Source organism: Patagioenas fasciata, chromosome 17, assembly GCF_037038585.1.
Source record: "Patagioenas fasciata isolate bPatFas1 chromosome 17, bPatFas1.hap1, whole genome shotgun sequence".
In the NCBI taxonomy this organism is placed as follows: Eukaryota; Metazoa; Chordata; class Aves; order Columbiformes; family Columbidae; genus Patagioenas; species Patagioenas fasciata.
This window is the reverse complement of record NC_092536.1, coordinates 12435517-12452397: the sequence shown is the minus strand read 5'-3', so window position 1 is coordinate 12452397 and position 16881 is coordinate 12435517. Positions and strand designations below refer to the sequence as shown.

At 64.1% G+C, this 16881-nt stretch overlaps 2 protein-coding genes across 4 annotated transcripts; one reads left to right on the top strand and one right to left on the bottom strand.

The window, feature by feature from the left end:
- Window positions 1–5: 5 nt before the first annotated feature.
- RASAL1 (RAS protein activator like 1) lies at window positions 6–9743 on the bottom strand. Of its 2 annotated transcripts, XM_065851402.2 has the most exons (21): window positions 9628–9743; window positions 8157–8213; window positions 7953–8066; window positions 7795–7856; window positions 7590–7719; window positions 6644–6725; window positions 6426–6563; window positions 6112–6200; window positions 5503–5620; window positions 5253–5406; window positions 4992–5056; window positions 4751–4863; window positions 4471–4663; window positions 4252–4389; window positions 3394–3538; window positions 3022–3197; window positions 2801–2938; window positions 1847–1982; window positions 1646–1766; window positions 1507–1565; window positions 231–459 (listed from the first exon to the last, which is right to left on the bottom strand). In XM_065851402.2, exons 1-21 carry the CDS (start codon window positions 9690–9692, stop codon window positions 293–295), a joined length of 2460 nt encoding a protein of 819 aa, XP_065707474.1. In that variant the 5' UTR covers window positions 9693–9743; the 3' UTR covers window positions 231–292. The 2 variants fall into 2 exon arrangements, with proteins under 2 accessions (XP_071672297.1, XP_065707474.1); XM_071816196.1 differs by having other exon boundaries at window positions 6–459; window positions 1646–1982.
- Window positions 9744–11524: 1781 nt separating this feature from the next.
- On the top strand, window positions 11525–16187 carry WSB2 (WD repeat and SOCS box containing 2). Of its 2 annotated transcripts, none has more exons than XM_065851405.2 (9): window positions 11525–11844; window positions 11997–12168; window positions 12821–13053; window positions 13733–13864; window positions 13971–14071; window positions 14295–14467; window positions 14686–14799; window positions 15222–15329; window positions 15548–16187. In XM_065851405.2, exons 1-9 carry the CDS (start codon window positions 11829–11831, stop codon window positions 15708–15710), a joined length of 1212 nt encoding a protein of 403 aa, XP_065707477.1. In that variant the 5' UTR covers window positions 11525–11828; the 3' UTR covers window positions 15711–16187. The 2 variants fall into 2 exon arrangements, with proteins under 2 accessions (XP_065707477.1, XP_065707478.1); XM_065851406.2 differs by having other exon boundaries at window positions 12818–13053.
- The last annotated feature ends 694 nt before the right edge of the window (window positions 16188–16881 follow it).

Here is a 16881-nt window from a genome sequence, read left to right as displayed (position 1 = left end):
TGGCATCGCCCCAGGATTGGTCCCAAGGGTGGGTGGGATGCTGGGTTGGCAGGGGTGTGGGACTTGGGGCACCCCGGTGGTCAGAGGAGCGTGTGTGTGTGTTGTGCTGGGGGCGGCTCAGTCCCGCTGTCCCCGCACACGGGTCTCGGGTGGGATGAAGGGGGAAGCGGGAGAGCAGTGGGCGGCGGAGACTACGACTCCCAGCATGCCCCGCGACGCGGGCAGGCCGGGTTGCCCGCCGGTAGAGCGCAGGGCATGCTGGGAGTTGTAGTCCAGCCGCGGCCTCCGGCGTTCAAATGGCGGGCGGCGGAGCCATGCGAGGACTCGGGGCTGTTGAGGGGCTCGGGGCCATTGGGGGGCTCGGGGGCGGCCCCGGAGCGCCGTCCCGGCGGGCGAAAGCGTCGTGGGCGATGTCCAGGTCCCGCAGCACCGCCTGTAGCCGTCCCGCGGCGGACTCGCCTGCGCCCCCCGGCAGGGTCAGCGCCACCCCCGGCACCCGCCCCGTGGTACCCACTGCCCAGCAACCCCCCGGCACCTCCAGCAGTGCCCCCCCCCAGGCATCCATCCCTGATACCCACCCCCAGCACCCACCCGTGACACCCATCTCCAGCACCCACTCCCCAATCACCCACTATGTCCCCCTATCATGTCATCCCATCCCACCACATCCCAGCCCGTCCCATGGCCCCTCATACATCCCCCAACCCCCCAGCACCCCACGACATGGACAGACACTGCTGGGGGTGCTTGTGTGCGTGGGGTTTGTGGGGATGGGGGGTGTTTATGTGTGGGTGGATGTTTGTGTGGGTGTTGGGTGTATTCCGGGTGGGTGCCAGTGTGTCCCTGTGTGCGTGCTCACCCACCCACGCACCCGCGTGTGCATCAGCGTGTGCACAGCCGTGCGTGGGGCTGTCTGAGCATGTGCATCCAGCTGGGCTTGTGTCCCTGTGTCCATCCTTGTGTCCATCCCTGTGTCCCTGGCTGCGTGTATTTGCTGTCCCCTACTGGAGGGAACCAGGGGAATGCTGGCGGTGGGTGTGGGGGGTGTGTGTGGGTGTCCATGCCTGTGCATGTGTGTCCCTGCATGTGTGCCCATGCATGTGCAAGTGTGCGTGTATGTGCAAGTGCGTACATGCATGTGTGTGTATGTGCAAGTGCATTCACACATGTGCCTGTGTGTGCATGCATGTGTAAGTACGTGCAAGTATGTGCCTGGCTGTGCATGCAAAAGTGGACACGTGTGTGTGTGCGTGCATGCGTGTTGCAAGTGTGTGCTGCCTGTGTGAGTGTGTTCATGTCTGTGCAAGCGTGCATGCGTGTGCAAGTCACGCATAAGTGTGCTTGTGCACGCATACAAGCGCAGGCACGTGTGCATCTGTGTGCATGTGCAAGTGTGTGCATGTTCATGCATACAGAAGCGTGCATTGGTGTGTCCCCAAGCAGGGGCCGCCCCAGCCAGCACCCTGGGGTGCAGAGTCCCCATCACGCCCGCAGGGCTGCCCGTACCTGCCTGCCCTGGGCCGGGGGGCTCATCCTGTGCGCTGCCCTCAGGACCCTCGGCCGCCCTGCAGGAGAGGGACCCTCAGCACGCTGCCCCCTGCCTGCCAGCACCCAGGGTCCCCCAGGGTGTTTCCCCCAGCCTCACCGCAGCCGGGCCCCCGCCTGCTGGAGGTGCCGGTACAGGGTCTGCGCCGCTGCCGCAGGGTCCAGGGGGTCCCTCCATTCACCCAGTGCCACGGTGCTGTGGGTCCGGCTGCACCCAGGTGCTGCCAATGAGAGCCACAGTGGGGGTGTCGGCGTCCCCCACACGCCCTGCCTGGGGGAACCCCCACCCTGCCGGCCTTACCGGTGCAGGCGGGCTGCAGGCAGCAGGTCCAGCGCCCGGCGCGGAAGGTGCCCGGGTGGCAGGTGGGCAGCATGGCCTCGTTGGCACTGCTGATCCGTCGCAGCGCCCAGAGCCACTGCCACAGCTCCTGGGCACTCTGTGGGGACAGGGAGGGAGGGTGGCACCATGACAGGGACCTGTGGGCACCCCGCACTGGGAGTCACTGGCAGGGAGGAGGAGGAGGGTGGAGGTGGGGATGGGCGATGCTGATGGGGCCCCTGGCAGGGCTGGGCACCAGGGCCAGGTGACAGGGAGTGACAGTTTGATGGCAAAGCTGCCCAGGTAGGACCTGGTGGGGAGATGGCACCGTGGGAGCCAGGGTACCCCAGTGACCTCAGTGTAAATAGGGCTGGGAATCCAGTTATCCCAGTACAGATAGGGCTATTATCCCAGAGACCCCAGAACAGATACAGCTGGATACACTGATCCCAGTACCCCAGAGCTGGTACCCCAGTCACCCCAGTACAGATGCGTCTGGATACCCCAGGGATCCCAGTACCTCAGAGCTGGTACCCCAGTCACCCCAGTACAGATGTGTCTGGATACCCCAGCGATCCCAGTATCCCAGAGTTCATACCCTGTGGCCCCAGTAGAGATGTGTCTGGATACCCCAGGGATCCCAGTACCCCAGAGCTGGTACCCCAGTGACCCCAGTAAAGCCAAAGTAGGATATCCCAATTTTCCCAGAACAGCCAGGGCCCAGACACCCCCTCGACACTAGTACAGCCAGTGTTGGGCATCCCAGTGTTCCCAGTACAGCCCATGTCTGGGTAGAGCTGGATTAGTGACCAGGACTATTCCCATTGTCCCCACAGGACCATGGGGTGCCCCATGGCTGGGTGCTGGGGAGGGTGCTCCTGAGGCAATGGGGCGGGGGGTTCCTGGGGTGCTTGGGGTGGGGTGGGTGGCACCCACCTTGCACTGGATGTAGGTGGTGTGGAGCTCTCCAGCGTCGTCCTGCGCCACGATCTGCATGACGTGGGGGTGCTGGAAGGTGCTTTCGTCCACCCGTTCCACCGCCCGCATCTGCGGCACTGGGATGGAGCAGCGCTCCTGGGGCCGCAAAACACCGTCACTCACTGCACCCACATCCCCGGGACACCCCACACAGGGTGGGGGTCACAGGCAGCACCCACCTGCAACTCAGGGGACTTGGAGAAGGTGAGGGCCTCGCTGCTGAGCCAGAAGTACCTTTTCTTGAAGGCAAAGCGGGGCAGCAGCGTGGCCCCCCCCGCCGTGCGGGTGTGCAGGTAGCCCTCCTTGATGGTGGCCGAGGGCTGGACAAGTGCCGGTGGCACTGGCTCCTCGCCCGCTGTGGCCATGGCACAGAGGCAGAGCTGTCACCCCGAGTGCCACCGTTTCCCCCAGCCTGAGGATGCCCATCCCTGGCCATCCTGGCAGCATCTGCACATCACCGAGTGTGTCCCACTCCCCAGGGGTGCTGCCAGGGGACAGCAGGGATGATGCCACCCCTCTGTGTTCAGTGCTGGGACAGTGTGCCCGCTCACCCTCAGTGCTCTCCACCGCGACCAGGCTGTCCAGGAAGGCGGTGACACGGGTGACACTGGGCAGCAGGACGACATGCAGTGGGGCCATCCACGGCTCCTTGCCCTGCCCCAGCTGCAGCCCCAGGTTGCCGATGCTCTGCAGTGCCTGCCCCACACCAGGAAGGGCTCACGCTGCCGTACCCCACAATGGTGTGGGGACTGAAGGGGGGGACACCCCTCTGGCTGCTCCCCTGCAGCTCTGTGCTGTGCCCAAGGCGCGGTGGCATGGCCTGGGGACGGGCAGGGCTGGCCCCGAGTGGTGTGGGAAGGAGCCAGCCCGTGGCGTGTGACATGGGGACAGGAATGGTGCTGCCCTCTTTGGGGTCTCCATCATTCCCTGGGGTCCACATCCCTTCCCTGGGTCCCCATCTTTTCCAAGAGGTCTCCATTCCCCCTCTGGGGTCTCCATCCCTCCCTTGGGCCCCACATGCCTCCCCAGTGTCCCCATCCTTCGCCAGTGTCCTCATTCCTCCCCAGAGTCCCTGTCCCTCTCCAGTGTCCCCAGCCCTCCTCAAGGTCCCTGTCCCTCCCTGAGGTCCCTGTCCCTCCCTGGGCTCCCCATCCCTCCCAATGGTCTCCATCGCTCAACAAGGTCCTCACCCCTCCCCAGTGTTCCCATCCCTCCCTTGGGTCCTTATTCGTCCCCAAGGTCCCCATCCCTCCCCAGGGTCCCCATCCCTCCCCAGTGTCTCCATCACTCCCTGGGGTCCCCATTCCTTCCAATGGTCTCCATCCTTCCACAGTGTCCCCGTCCCTCCCTAGGGTCCCCATCTCTCCCAGTGTCCCCATCCTTCCCAGTGTCCCCATCCCTCCCCACACCTTGGCGAGCAGCAGGAGCGTTCGGCTGGTGCGGGGGTCCGCGTGCTGCTCCCGGAGGCTGAAGAGCTTCGGGGTGAGGACAGCGGGAGCGAAGAAGCGGAGGAAGAGGAACCCGCTGATGGCGAAGTACCGCACCTCCTGGCCAGGGACGGGGACAACTCAGGGCTCAGGGTGGGGTCCTGGCGGCACACGGACTCCTGGCCCCACAACGCGTCCCACCTCATGCTGCTCCGAGGGGAAGCGCTCCTCCACCCGTCTGCGGAGCTGCTTGAATGCCACCCTCATGAGGAGGGGACACTTGTCCACCGAGCCCACGATGGCATCGACGAAGTCCCCCAGGTAGCCCTTGAGAAGCTCCAGGCTGCTCTCCCGCACCTGAGCCTCCGACAGGGACCCCTTGAAGGAGATCCTCCTGCGGGGACATCGCCGGGTCAAAAGCCACCAAGGTGACCCATGGGTTCAGCAGCAATGGGGGCTCTGGGGTGGGGATGGCACTCACCTGCCGCGGCTCAGCTCCATCTTGCCGGGGTCCAGCTCCACATACTTCTTCTCCTCGAAGATGCGGTTCACCACAGGCTTCAGGACCTCGTGCAGGTAGGGCAGCCCCACCACCTGCAAGGGGCAGGAAGTCACCAATGTTGTCCCCAAACTGTTCCCACAAACCCTATCTGGCTCTATGCCCTCATGCCACCACGGGAGGGCACAGCGGGGACGTGGCCGGTGTCACCTTCCATACTCACCTTCATGAACTGCTCCATGGATTTGGAGGCCAGCGAGTTGGAGCGGAACAGGGTGTTGGGGTCCGCTGGAAGGGCGCAGAGGCTGTGGTGAGATGGGCACGGGGCGATGTCCCAGCTGTCCCCACTGTGCCCGACCCTGGGGACATGTGGCACCTTTCCTGCCTCCCCTTTGGTGGCCCCACTCTTCTCCCTATGGGGGACCCTGGTACCCCAGTTTCCCAGCTGGGGTGTGCAGGTGGTGCCTCCAGCCCTGGCACTCACTGGTCCTGGCCAGCTCACGAGTGACAAGATAGTCCAGGAGGGGCACGGCCAGCCCCTGTCCCAAGAAGATCTTCACCAGCTTGGTGGCCACGTCCTGACGGCTGTCCCCCGAGGTCACCTCCTCCAGGATGACCAGCGCCGTGCCAGCGGGGGGCTGCGGGGAGGGGAGGGCAGGGTGGGCACGGGGGGGTCCCACACCGCAGTGCTCCCCACCTGCCCCCCGAGGGTCCCCTCGCCCTGTAGCACCCACCTGGCCGGGGCAGAGGACGGGCTCGGTGAGGAGCTGGATGAGGGGCTGGTAGTATGGGGCGGGCAGAACCGTGTCCTCCTCCAGCCGCACCGTCAGCCGCAGGGCCCCCAGCTGTCCCCTGCAACGACATCCTGCAGCCTGCACCCCCAGCACCCCAGGTCCTTCCCAGGGGAACGCAATTTCCCACGCATTATAAACAAAAACCTTTTCTGAAGCTGGCTAAGCCTTTCCATTCAGGCTTTTTAGTTTTGCAAACCTTAAACCTCAGTTTAAGGATGACATTTTCTAGGCCAATAATCCTCATCCTTATTAAGCTAGAAATACACACACTTTTGCCTTAGCAGGACCCTCATCCATGGCTGTTTCTGGCTATTGTTGGCCCCATCATTTAATAATACTCTGTGCTCATCTTCCCAGCTTTTTGTCTCGCAGCACACTTCCATGCATTTTGGAAGGGCACAAACAACATAGTGTTCATTGAAGAGGGGAAAATCCTGAATTTTTTAAAGTGTTTGTGCTTTGCAAGTTGAAAATAAAATACATTGAATAGCTCATGCTTCTAATGAAATATATGGGGCCTGGGGAGCTGCTGGTGCTGCCTGCGCTCACCTGCGGTCCCTGGTGCTGCTGGGGAAGGGCAGGAGCTGGAACCAGCCTTTGATGGGCTCTGTGCAGATGGTGTCCAGGGGGAACTCGACCTGGGGGGACAGAGGTCTGATCGATGGGGACATATGTACCAGCACCCCATGCTGTTCCCCGCTTCCTCCCGCCAGTGGGGACCCCTTCTTGGGGGAGCCCAGCACTCACGGGGGGTCTGAATGCGGCACTGCTGGGTGCGCATACCCCTGTCCCTATCCCTGTGGTCACTCAGACCCCGTCACAGGGAGGGGTTGGGAGTGCGGAGGTGTCCTCAGGGTCCTCACCCGTCCCAAGAAGTCGTTCTTGCCCACGATGTCCCAGTCCCACAGCTCCACGCTCAGCACAGTGTCCCGCAGCTCGCCCTCCGCCAGCTCGAACTCCAGCACCTCGTCCCAGCGCGGGAAACGGGTTTTCTTAATCACCTGTTGGGGACAGGGATGGGTGGCCGTGGGGGAGAAGGTGCCCGAGCCTCTGGGTCCCAGTACCCAGCACCCCGACTCACGGTCGTCTCCAATGTGTGTCCGCAGCACAACACCCGGACGAAGGGGTCTGAGGTGCCCGAGGGGTCCCGGGGGGCCAGGTCCCTGTGGGAAGTGGGGTCAGCAGGGGTGCAGCGGGCAGCACCCATCCCCACCAGCACAGTCCCTGTACCCCAGTGTCTCCCATTTGCTCTGGCTTGCCTGGGCACAGCAGGCACCCATGGGGTACCCATTGGACACACTGGGGTGATGCTGGTGAGAGTGGGTCACCATTCCCCAGCACTCTTTCCCAAACCCCCTCCTCCCCCGATCCCTGGGGGCCACATAGCACAGTGTGGGGGGGCTCTGCTGTCCCTGCTGCCTGGCCCCATGGTCATCCCGTTGCCTTGGTACCCGTTTCAGTTGCCATGGCAGCGGGATGCTGCTGCCTCTGCCGCCTGCTCCGCTGCCAGCAGCCTGCCTGGCTGGCACCGCGTGTGTGGGCACATGCGTGTGCACACGCACATACACACGCACAAACACGCAGACACATGTGTGCACACACACACACACCCCCAGAGCAAAGTAGAGGGGCAGGCTGCACTGTGCCTTAGTTTCCCCAAATTTTGAAGCCAAAGGGGAGAAACCCAGTGCAAGAGCCAGCTGGTCTGATGGGGATTGTCCCCAGGTACCCCATGGCCCTCTGGGCCACCCATCTGTGCCCCTTGTCCCCCTGTCCTGTCCCTGAGCAGGGCTGGCAGTGTCCAAAGCAGCTCATTCCCCACTGAGACCCCATGGCATCATGACACATGTTGGCAGCATTGATGTCCCCAAGCAGGAGACAGTGGGTGACAAGCGGGAAGGATGAGCCCTGTGCCACCACTGTCCCCATCCCCTTCCCTCCTCCCACTGCCCAGACCCCACCAGCCCAAAATAAGACCCTGGGGGTGGCTGTTCCCCTGTTGTGCTCCACCAGTCCCCCCCACCCACCTGGCCTCAATGAGGTGGCAGCGCAGCACCCGCGGGTGGCCCCGCTCGGGGACCCCCAGCTCCAGGTGGATCTCGCCCTGCACCTCCTCATCGGGATCCACGGGCACCAGGCTCAGCCAGCTGTCAACACCTGCCGGGGGGGGCAGGGTGGGCACCCCATGGTGCCTTGTTGGACCCCCAGACTCCCACTGTGTCCCCCACTCACCCCGTGGCTCAGCCGAGATCTGCTGGCGGTTGAGCGAGACTTTGCCAATAACGTCGTCCTGCCTGCCAGGGCAGAGACACGGTGGGCACTGAGGCCACTGGTGGGGACATGCCACCCTTCGAGGGGTCTCCGGTGCCCACCCACGTTGTCCCCCTTACCCAATGGTGTCTTCATCCAGCACGTAGACGGCGAGGCTGCGGAAGCCATGGGGCAGGCGTAGGGTGTATTCTTCCCCCCAAAAAGGGTTCAGGCTCTTCCACACCGTGGCTGTCCTGTGGCAGTAGAGGTGGCTGCACCCCCCAGGGACACCACCTGTCCCCCCCACGTGTCCCCTCCCCGGGGTGGCAGGGCGTCCCACATACCTGGCCACCACCTCGTTGTCCACCTTGACCACACAGTAAGGATCACTGGAGCCAGACCTGGGGAGGAGGATGTGGGTGCTGGGGGGGGTCAGCTCCCCACCTGGGGTCCCACCCATCCTCTGGGGTCCCACCCAACCTGGGGGCTGCTGCTGCGGGGGCTCAGGGGGTCGGATCTGAGCAGCACTTTAAGCCCCAGCCCCGGGAGCTAAGATGAGTTGCCAGGTCTCAGCCCAGCCCCGCAGCTGACACGGGGATGGGGACAACGCCTTGTCCCAGCCCCCGCTGCCCAAGCCATCGCCCTGCGCCCCCCCCGTATCCCTCCCCCGTGGGTACCATGTCCCGCCAGCGGCACAGCCAAGCCCCAGTTTCTGTGGCAACCCCCAGTGTCAGGGTGACACTGGCCTGGCCCGGAGCCCTTCCCAGGCTTAACCCTTTCCGCGGAGCAGGACGTGTTGGAGGGGACAAGTGACAGATCCAGGGCTCTCCCCTGCAAAGCCCCCTCCCTGCTCATTTAGAGCACCGGGGGCTGCCCCCCCGGGGGATGCTGGAGCCCCGAATCCCCAGCTGCTGGAGGCAGGGGATGACACGGGGTGCTGCAGTCCCCGTGCGGGGCGAGGGAGGGGACCCCAGCCCCTGTCCCAGCCACCAGCGTAGGGACAGACGGGAGGGTCCCGGCCGTGGGTGCAGCGGGCGATGTGGCTGGTTAACGAACGGCGTTAAACAGCAGGGGTACCCCAACACCCCCCCGGCAAGCAAAGCCCACGGTTCGGCCGCTCTGGCAGGGACAGGCAGGAAAAGCTGGGGGGTGACAGCTCCCGACGCCCCCGGACAAGAGTGGGTGACCCCGAGCCCCTCCGCAGCCCCAAGCTGGGTTTGGGGGTGGCACCGGACACCTCACCCCTATCCTGGTGGGTCCGGATGGCCCCGCCGTGCCCCGACCCCCCGAACGGGGCACCCAGCGCAGCACCTGCCGGGTGGGGAAACTGAGGCAGGGGCGGCCCCGCTGCCCGGCGCTGGCAGCCGCCGCGGTGCCAGGCTGGCACATCCGGACTGCTGCCCGCTCCGCAGGGGCGGACCCGCGGGCAGGAGCAGGCAGGGGGGCTCCCTGCACCCCCCCGGCTCATTGCCCCCCCTTCCAACGGCACGGATGCCCAGCAGGTATGTGGGGGTGCGGGGGACTCTGTCCCTTCAAGTGCTACCCCTGCTCTGCTGGGGCGGATGTTCAAGGGGTTGGGGGGCTTATACCTATCAGTGAGGGGGGGGGCTGAGGGGGCTGGCAGCCCCCTGTCACCCCCAGACCCTCCCCATTTGGAGTACTGGGTCCCTGCCAGCATGAGTGCAAGCAAGGACCCCCAAAACCGCAGGCAGAGCACAGCACCCAGGGCTCCCAGCCCTCCCACCCCCCCGCCACATCTCCCAGGGTGAGGGGCCAGGGGAAATTGGGGGGGTGAGACCCCCCCGAGCCACTCACACGTCCTTGGCGGGCAGGTCCTTCCCCTCCACCACCCGGCAGTGCAGGGAGGTGGTTTTGGCCATGCCGGCGAACTTCGGGGTGGGCACCTAGAAGTCCATGTGGGGGGATACAACGGGTGTGCCCCGACCCCCCCCACACCCCCGCTGGAGCTGCCAGCACCGGCCTCCTCCTCCTCCTCCCCAATCGCTTCTTGCTCTCGCTTCTTCCTTTTTCGTCTTCTCGATTGTTTTTCTCGCCGCTTCGCTCCCACCTGCGCCCGAGCACAAAGGCGCAGCACACACGGGCACGCAGCAACGGGCGAGCTGGGGGGCCTGGCCGTGTGCCACCGGCCCAGGGGACATGTGGCGACCTGCCGGTGGCCACGGGTTGCCACTCAATGGAAACTCACCGTGGGGGTCTTTCCCCCCCGGGACCGGTGACCACCAGTGTGGGTAAAGTCTCTCGTGTCGCAGCGATGGGGAAACTGAGGCACTGGGCCATGGTGGGGTGTTGGCCACTGAGGGGTGGTGGCTTGTGTCCTGTCACAGCTGAGTGTCTCAAAGGACTGTCCCCAGGGTGGGGGGGCTCTGTCTGTACCCCAACGGGGTGGTGGGTGCCATGGGGAGCCTGGCGTGAGCCTCGGGGTGGGGATGCAGCGGAGGACGCAGGCAATTTGGGGGGCTGCTGGCCCAGCGCTCCTGAGACTCCCGTGAGATGTGTCCCCCACCGCGGGTGTCCCCTCCTTTGCAGGGGACACCCTGAGCCAGACTTCAGCAGATCCTGGGCTGTTTTCAGGTGCAGCACCACGATGCTCCCCACATCCTGGCTTTTCATATTGGGGGCCCCAAACTGGGATTGGGGGATGATCACTGGGGGGGATGTCCCCTCTGTCGCCACTGCCCTGTTGGTGTATGCCCCCCCCCCAGCAGGCATAGTGGTGACAGTTGGGGGGCTGGAGGGATGGGGAATTCGGGGGGAGGTGGGGGCGGGCTGGCCAGCTGTCTGCTACGGTGACTCACGGTGGGGACTGCCAGGGCCGGCGTCACCAGCGGGTGCTGAGGCTTTGGGGTGCTGCGGCTTTGGGGTGCTGCTGCCGGGGGGGTCACTGCTGGGGGGGTCACCATATGGGTGCTGTGTCCCTGGAGGTCCTGTTGCCGGGGTGTCACCATGTGGGTGCTGGGTCCTTAGGGGGCTCACTGCCAGGGTGCGTGTCACTAGTGGGTGCTGGGTCCCTTGGGGGGCCACTGCCAGGGGGGTCACTGCGTGGGTGCTGGGTCCCTTTGGGGTATCAGTACCAGGGTGGGTGTCACTGTGTGGGTGCTGGGTCCCAGGGAGGTGTCATTGTGCAAGTGCCGTGTCCCTGAGCGGGGGCACTGCCAGGGGGCTGTCATCAGTGGGTGCTGGGTCCGTGGTGGGGTCACTGCCACGGGGTGTCACCGTGTGGGTGCCGTGGCCCTAGGAGGTGTCACAGTGCAAGTGCTGGGTCCCCTGGGGGTGTCACTGGTGGGGTGTCACTGTGTGGGTGAAGGGTCCCTGAGGGTGTCACTGCTGGGGGTGTCACCATCTGGATGCTGGGTCCCTGGAGGTGCCATTGGCAGGGGGTGTCACTGTGTGGGTGCTGGGTCCTCAGGGGGGTGTCACCATGTGGGTTCTGGGTCCCTTGGGGAGTCACTGCCGGGGGGGTGTCACCGTGTGGGTGCTGGCTCACTGGGGGGGGCACTCCCGAGTGGGGTCACTCCCAGGGGGTGTCACCAGTGGGTGCGGGGTCCCTGCAGTTCCCCTGGGGTGTCGCCCCCCTGCACCCCCACCCCGAGAACAGCCCCCGCTGCGGCAGCCCCGCACCCGCGGGTGTCAGGGGACGCGGGTGCCCCGGCGGGGGGGCCCTTGGCGGGCCAGTGCTTTGTTTGCCGCCCGACCTGTTCCCCGGGTGCCTTGTGTCCCACGCCCGGCCCGGGGAGCGGCAGCCCCGGGGGGGTTGGAGCGTGTGCCCGCGGCTCCGTGCCGCTCCCGGCCCCACCCCCGGCCAGGGGGCGGTGGCGGCGGGTCCCTCCCCGCTCCCCAGGCGGGGCGGTGCCGGAGGAGCGGTGACCGGGGTCCCCTCCCCGCGCCGCCGCTACCGCCGCCCTGGGCCTGTGCCCGGGCCTGGGCCCGGCCCGCCGGGGCCTTGCCGGGGCCGGGCGGAGGCGGCGGGGCCGGGCCGGGCGGGCCGCGGAGCCGCCATGAAGCCGAGCGGAGGTGAGGGGGGCGGTGAGCGGGCTCCGCGGTGCCCGGGGCCGCCTGGCTGGGAACCCCCCGTCCCCATGGGGAGGGCGGGCGGGCGGGCGGAGCGGGGCCAGGCGCGGGCCCAGGCCCAGGCCGGGGGTAACGTGGCGGTTCTCCCCGGGCAGAGGAGCCGGTGCTGCTGGCGGAGCTGAAGCCGGGCCGGCCCCAGCGCTACGACTGGAAATCCAGCTGCGAGACCTGGAGCGTGGCCTTCTCCCCCGACGGCAGCTGGTTCGCCTGGTCGCAGGGACACTGCGTGGTGAAGCTGATCCCCTGGCCCCTGGAGGAGGCCGAGCTGTGAGCGGGGGCGCTGGGTGGGGAAGGGGGTTCGTGGAGCTGTGGGCTGGGATTCCGGGGGAAACAGGCTGCCCGGGGGACACACACGCTCGTCTTGCTGGAAGGGCAGCTTAAAGGCTGAACACCAGCTGCTTGAAACCTTCAGGACTTCAAAAATGGAGTAAATTTTAGTAAAGGGTAAAAGGTGATGTATGCTGAGGCTTGTTGTGAAAATATACATAATCTGTGAAGGGGCTGGAGCACAAGTGTGATGGGAGCAGCTGAGGGACCTGGGGGTTCAGCTGGAGAACAGAAGCGGAGGGGAGACCTTCTGATCTCTGAACTGCCTGAAAGGAGCTTGGAGCCAGGGGGGTCGGGCTCTGCTCCCCAGGAACAAGCGCCAGGAGCAGAGGAAACGGCCTCAAGTTGCCCAGGGGAGGTTGAGGTTGGATGTGGGGACCAATTTCTTCCCCAAAGGGCTGTGGGGCATTGGAACAGGCTGCCCAGGGCAGTGCTGGAGTCACCATCCCTGGAGGGCTGGACAGACGGACATGAGGTTCTCAGGACATGGGGCAGTGCCAGGGCTGGGTTATGGTTGGACTCAATGAGCCTGAGGGTCTTTTCCAACCAAAATAATTCTATGATTCTGTGCCTCTCTATTTTCCCCCAGCAGCTGCAAAACCTCAGAGCGCAAGAGCCGTGGCAGCAAAGCCGAGGTGAGGAGCCGAGGGGGTGCCAAGGAGAAGACGCTGGAGTGTGGCCAGATTGTGTGGGGCTTGGCCTTCAGCGCCTGGCCAGTGGCAGAGGCACAGGAGACTGACCCTGCCTGCGCCGTGGGTCTTCCCTGCCTGATCCTGGCCACTGGGCTCAACGATGGGCAGATCAAGGTCTGGGAGGTGCAGACAGGTGAGCAGCCTGTGTTGACAGCAGGAGCAGTCATGGCTTCAGGGTGTTTTTTCTCCCCTTGTTCCCCCTTGAGTGGAGATCCCCTCATGCCAAGAAAGCCCTGGAGGTGCTGGAGGAAGTTGAGAGAAGGGAACGGAGCTGGTGAGGGGCTGGAGCACAAGTGTGATGGGAGCGGCTGAGGGACCTGGGGGGTTCAGCTGGAGAACAGGAGCTGAGGGGAGACCTTCTGATCTCTGAACTGCCTGAAAGGAGCTTGGAGCCAGGGGGGTCGGGCTCTGCTCCCCAGGAACAAGCGCCAGGAGCAGAGGAAACGGCCTCAGGTTGCGCCAGGGGAGGTTGAGGTTGGATGTGGGGACCAATTTCTTCCCCAAAGGGCTGTGGGGCATTGGAACAGGCTGCCCAGGGCAGTGCTGGAGTCACCATCCCTGGAGGGTTGGACAGACGGACATGAGGTTCTCAGGACATGGGGCAGTGCCAGGTTGGGGTAACGGTTGGACTCCATGAGCTTGAGGGTCTTTCCAACCAAAATGATTAATGTTTCTATGATTCATTGTTGCCCAAATACTTCCTCGGGTTGATCAGGAGCCCCTGCCCTGTCCCAAGCGGGGCTGCCTGTGCTTGAGCGGCACAGCCTCATTCCCCATGGCAGGACAGTCCTTAGCACATTCCTTCTCCACAGGTCACCTCCTGTTCAGCCTCTTGGGGCACCAGGATGTGGTCAGAGACCTCAGCTTCGCTCCCAATGGAAGCCTCATCCTTGTGTCTGCCTCACGGGACAAGACCTTGCGTGTCTGGGACCTGAGCAGAGATGGTAGGGGCGTCCTACGTGCTCCCTCTTGGGAAAGGTGTGGGGAGAGCAGGTGCCAGCGCTGCCTCTTGTGCTCCCCTCTTGTGACCCGTGTGTCTGCTGTCCGCAGGGCGGCAGGTCCAGGTGCTGTCAGGCCACGTGCAGTGGGTCTATTGCTGCTCCATCTCCCCAGACTGCAGGATGCTCTGCTCCGCGGCTGGAGAGAAGTCGGTGAGTCTCGCTGAGTGGGAGCCGTGAATCCAGCACTCTCCTCAGCCTGCTGTGTCCCCCCAGTGCAAAAACCTTCTGTGGGAAGGGGCCAGGCCAGAGCCACCCTTGCTCCTCAACCTTCCAGGCTCTGCGTGGAGGAGCTGGGAGCAAATTCCCTGCAGCTTAAACCCCGAGGTGCTTCTCAGGGATGCTCGCAGGCTCAGCCCCTGGCCGTGTCCCGCAGGCGCTGCTGTGGAGCATGCGGTCCTACACCCTCATCCGGCGGCTGGAGGGCCACCAGAGCAGCGTGGTCTCCTGTGACTTCTCGCCGGACTCAGCACTCCTCGTCACCGCTTCGTATGACGCCTGCGTCATCATGTGGGACCCCTACACCGGGGAGCAGCTGAGGACGCTGCGGTACGGAGCTGGGGGTGTTGGGGGACCGTGGAAGGGCGACAGAGGGTCTGAACATGGCCTTTCCTTCTAGTTGGGCATAGCCACCCCCTCTCCTGTCTCCAGGGGCTGAAAGAGGGCTTTGACTTGACAAATGTGGCCCCTCTGCCATCCCCAGAGCGCTGGGGCCGTGGCTCACAGCAGCCGGGGGCTGACGCAGGGCGTGTTCTCCCACCCCGCAGCCATGTTCCCCTGCACTCTGCGCTGGATTACAGCAGCGAGGTCCACACCAGCTCCCTGCGCTCCGTCTGCTTCTCCCCTGAGGGGCTCTACCTGGCCACGGTGGCGGACGACAGGTGAGTGACTCCCCTTGGGGACCTCCAGCGGGAAGAGGGTCCCAGGAGCTCAGGACGTGCCAGCGGGGAGCAGCCCTTGCATGCCAGGTCCCCACAAATGCCTGGTGTGAAGAGAAAGGGTGGGCAGCCTGGGACACCGCAGCTTGGCTGTGGCAAAGGGTAGCAAGGTCAGGGCACTGTCACCCGTCGGAGCGACGAGCCATGTCCTCCGTACCGTGCCACCCTTGCTGTGCCCCTCGGCACCATCACCAGCTGTCTGCATGCAGGGGATGGTGCCTCCTGCCTTGCTGGGACACTCCTGGGATGCTCTAAGCCCATGGGACGAAAATCCTTTCCCAGAGAGGGATCCTGAGAGGTTTCACTTCAGCGGCAGGCGCTGTGGGGTGTGAATCTGCCATCGTGTCCCCTCCCTCTCTCCGCAGGCTGCTGAGGATCTGGGCGTTGGAGATGCGGTCTCCGGTCGCGTTTGCTCCCATGACCAACGGCCTGTGCTGCATGTACTTCCCGCATGGCGGTTTCATTGCCACAGGGTGCGTATGCACGAGAGGGGAGCGGAGAAGGACGTGGCTGCTCCCTCCTCATGCAGCTCTGGGGCTGCTCAGCAAACTTGGAGTTTCCCTGGGGGGGGTGCAGGCTGGTTTCCTGGGCTGGGGAACGTGTGGTTACTGCAAACTTGGGATATTTGGGGGCGCTAGAGCTTTCTCAAGTCTCCACCCTTCTCTCATGGCTTTTTTGGGTCCCATTGCAGGACCAGAGATGGCCACGTCCAATTCTGGACTGCTCCGAGGGTCCTCTCGTCACTAAAGCACTTGTGTCGCAAAGCTCTGCGCACCTTCCTGACAACGTACCAGGTCCTGGCGCTCCCCATTCCCAGGAAGCTGAAGGAATTCCTCACTTACCGGACTTTTTAACGCCGTGGGGAAAGCGGAGGCGCAGAGGCGAGAGCCTTCTGCTCACCGACACGGTTCGGCTTGGGTGAGAGGAGGCACCGCAGCAACATCTGGCTGATCTGTGAGCCGTGGGGCAGGAGGATTGCTATTCCCCTTGTTTTGGGGCTGTGTCTGTGAATGTGGAGGGAATTTTTGGTGTAATAATACTAGAACCCAGCAAAAATGCACGCAGAGGGTGAGGGGGACAGGGTCCCCCTGCTGTCTGCAAGTTTTTGATCAGGTGCTTTTGCTTCCAGTGCAATGTTGTGGGGTGAAAGTGAGCAGAGCTTTTGTTGTCCCCCCAAAAAAGACCCTCACTGGGACCGGCTCGTGCTGCAGCTCCGTTCCCAGGGGAGTGTGGGCTCTGCCGCTCTCCTGGGCTGGGCGCGAGCTGGACAAACCTGAGCGGGGCTCTGCGGGTGACAGCGATGACAGAATAAAATATGGTTCATCACTGTTTTCCTCGTGGTTGGTAGGGGTGACCCGGGGGTACCTGGCAGGGCAGGCTCCTGCTGCGGCTGTTGGGGCGGCAGCGAGTGAAGTGCTGCAGAGCACTGAGTGTTCAGTGGTGGGACGGGCTGGAGAGGGGGCAGAGCCACAGGAATGATCCGAGGCTGGAACAGCTCTGCTGGGAGGACAGGCTGAGAGAGCTGGGGTGTTCAGCTGGAGAAGAGAAGCTCTGGGGAGACCTTATTGCAGCCTCTCCTTACTTAAAAGGGGCTGATAAGAAAGATGGGGACAGACTTTTGAGCAGAGCTGCTTGTGATAGGACAAGAGGTGATGGTTTTAAACTAAAGGAGGGAGATTCAGGCTGGACATGAGGAAGAAATTATTGTCCCTGAGGGTGGTGAGAGCCTGGCCCAGGTTGGGGAGAGAGGTGGTGGATGAACCATCCCTGGAGACATCCCAGGCCAGGCTGGACGGGGCTCTGAGCAACCTGAGCTGGTGAAGATGTCCCTGCTCATGGCAGGGGGGGCACTGGGGGAGCTGGGAAGGTCCCTTCAACACAAACCCTTCTGTGATTCTGTAGAGGGTGTTGGAGCCCATCACAGCCCCACCTCCAGCCATGTCTCTCCTCCCTGACAACACAAGGAGCCCAGAGCGTTGACTCCTAACTTCGATGCTCCAAATGAGCTGAGGTGGCTGAGAAACA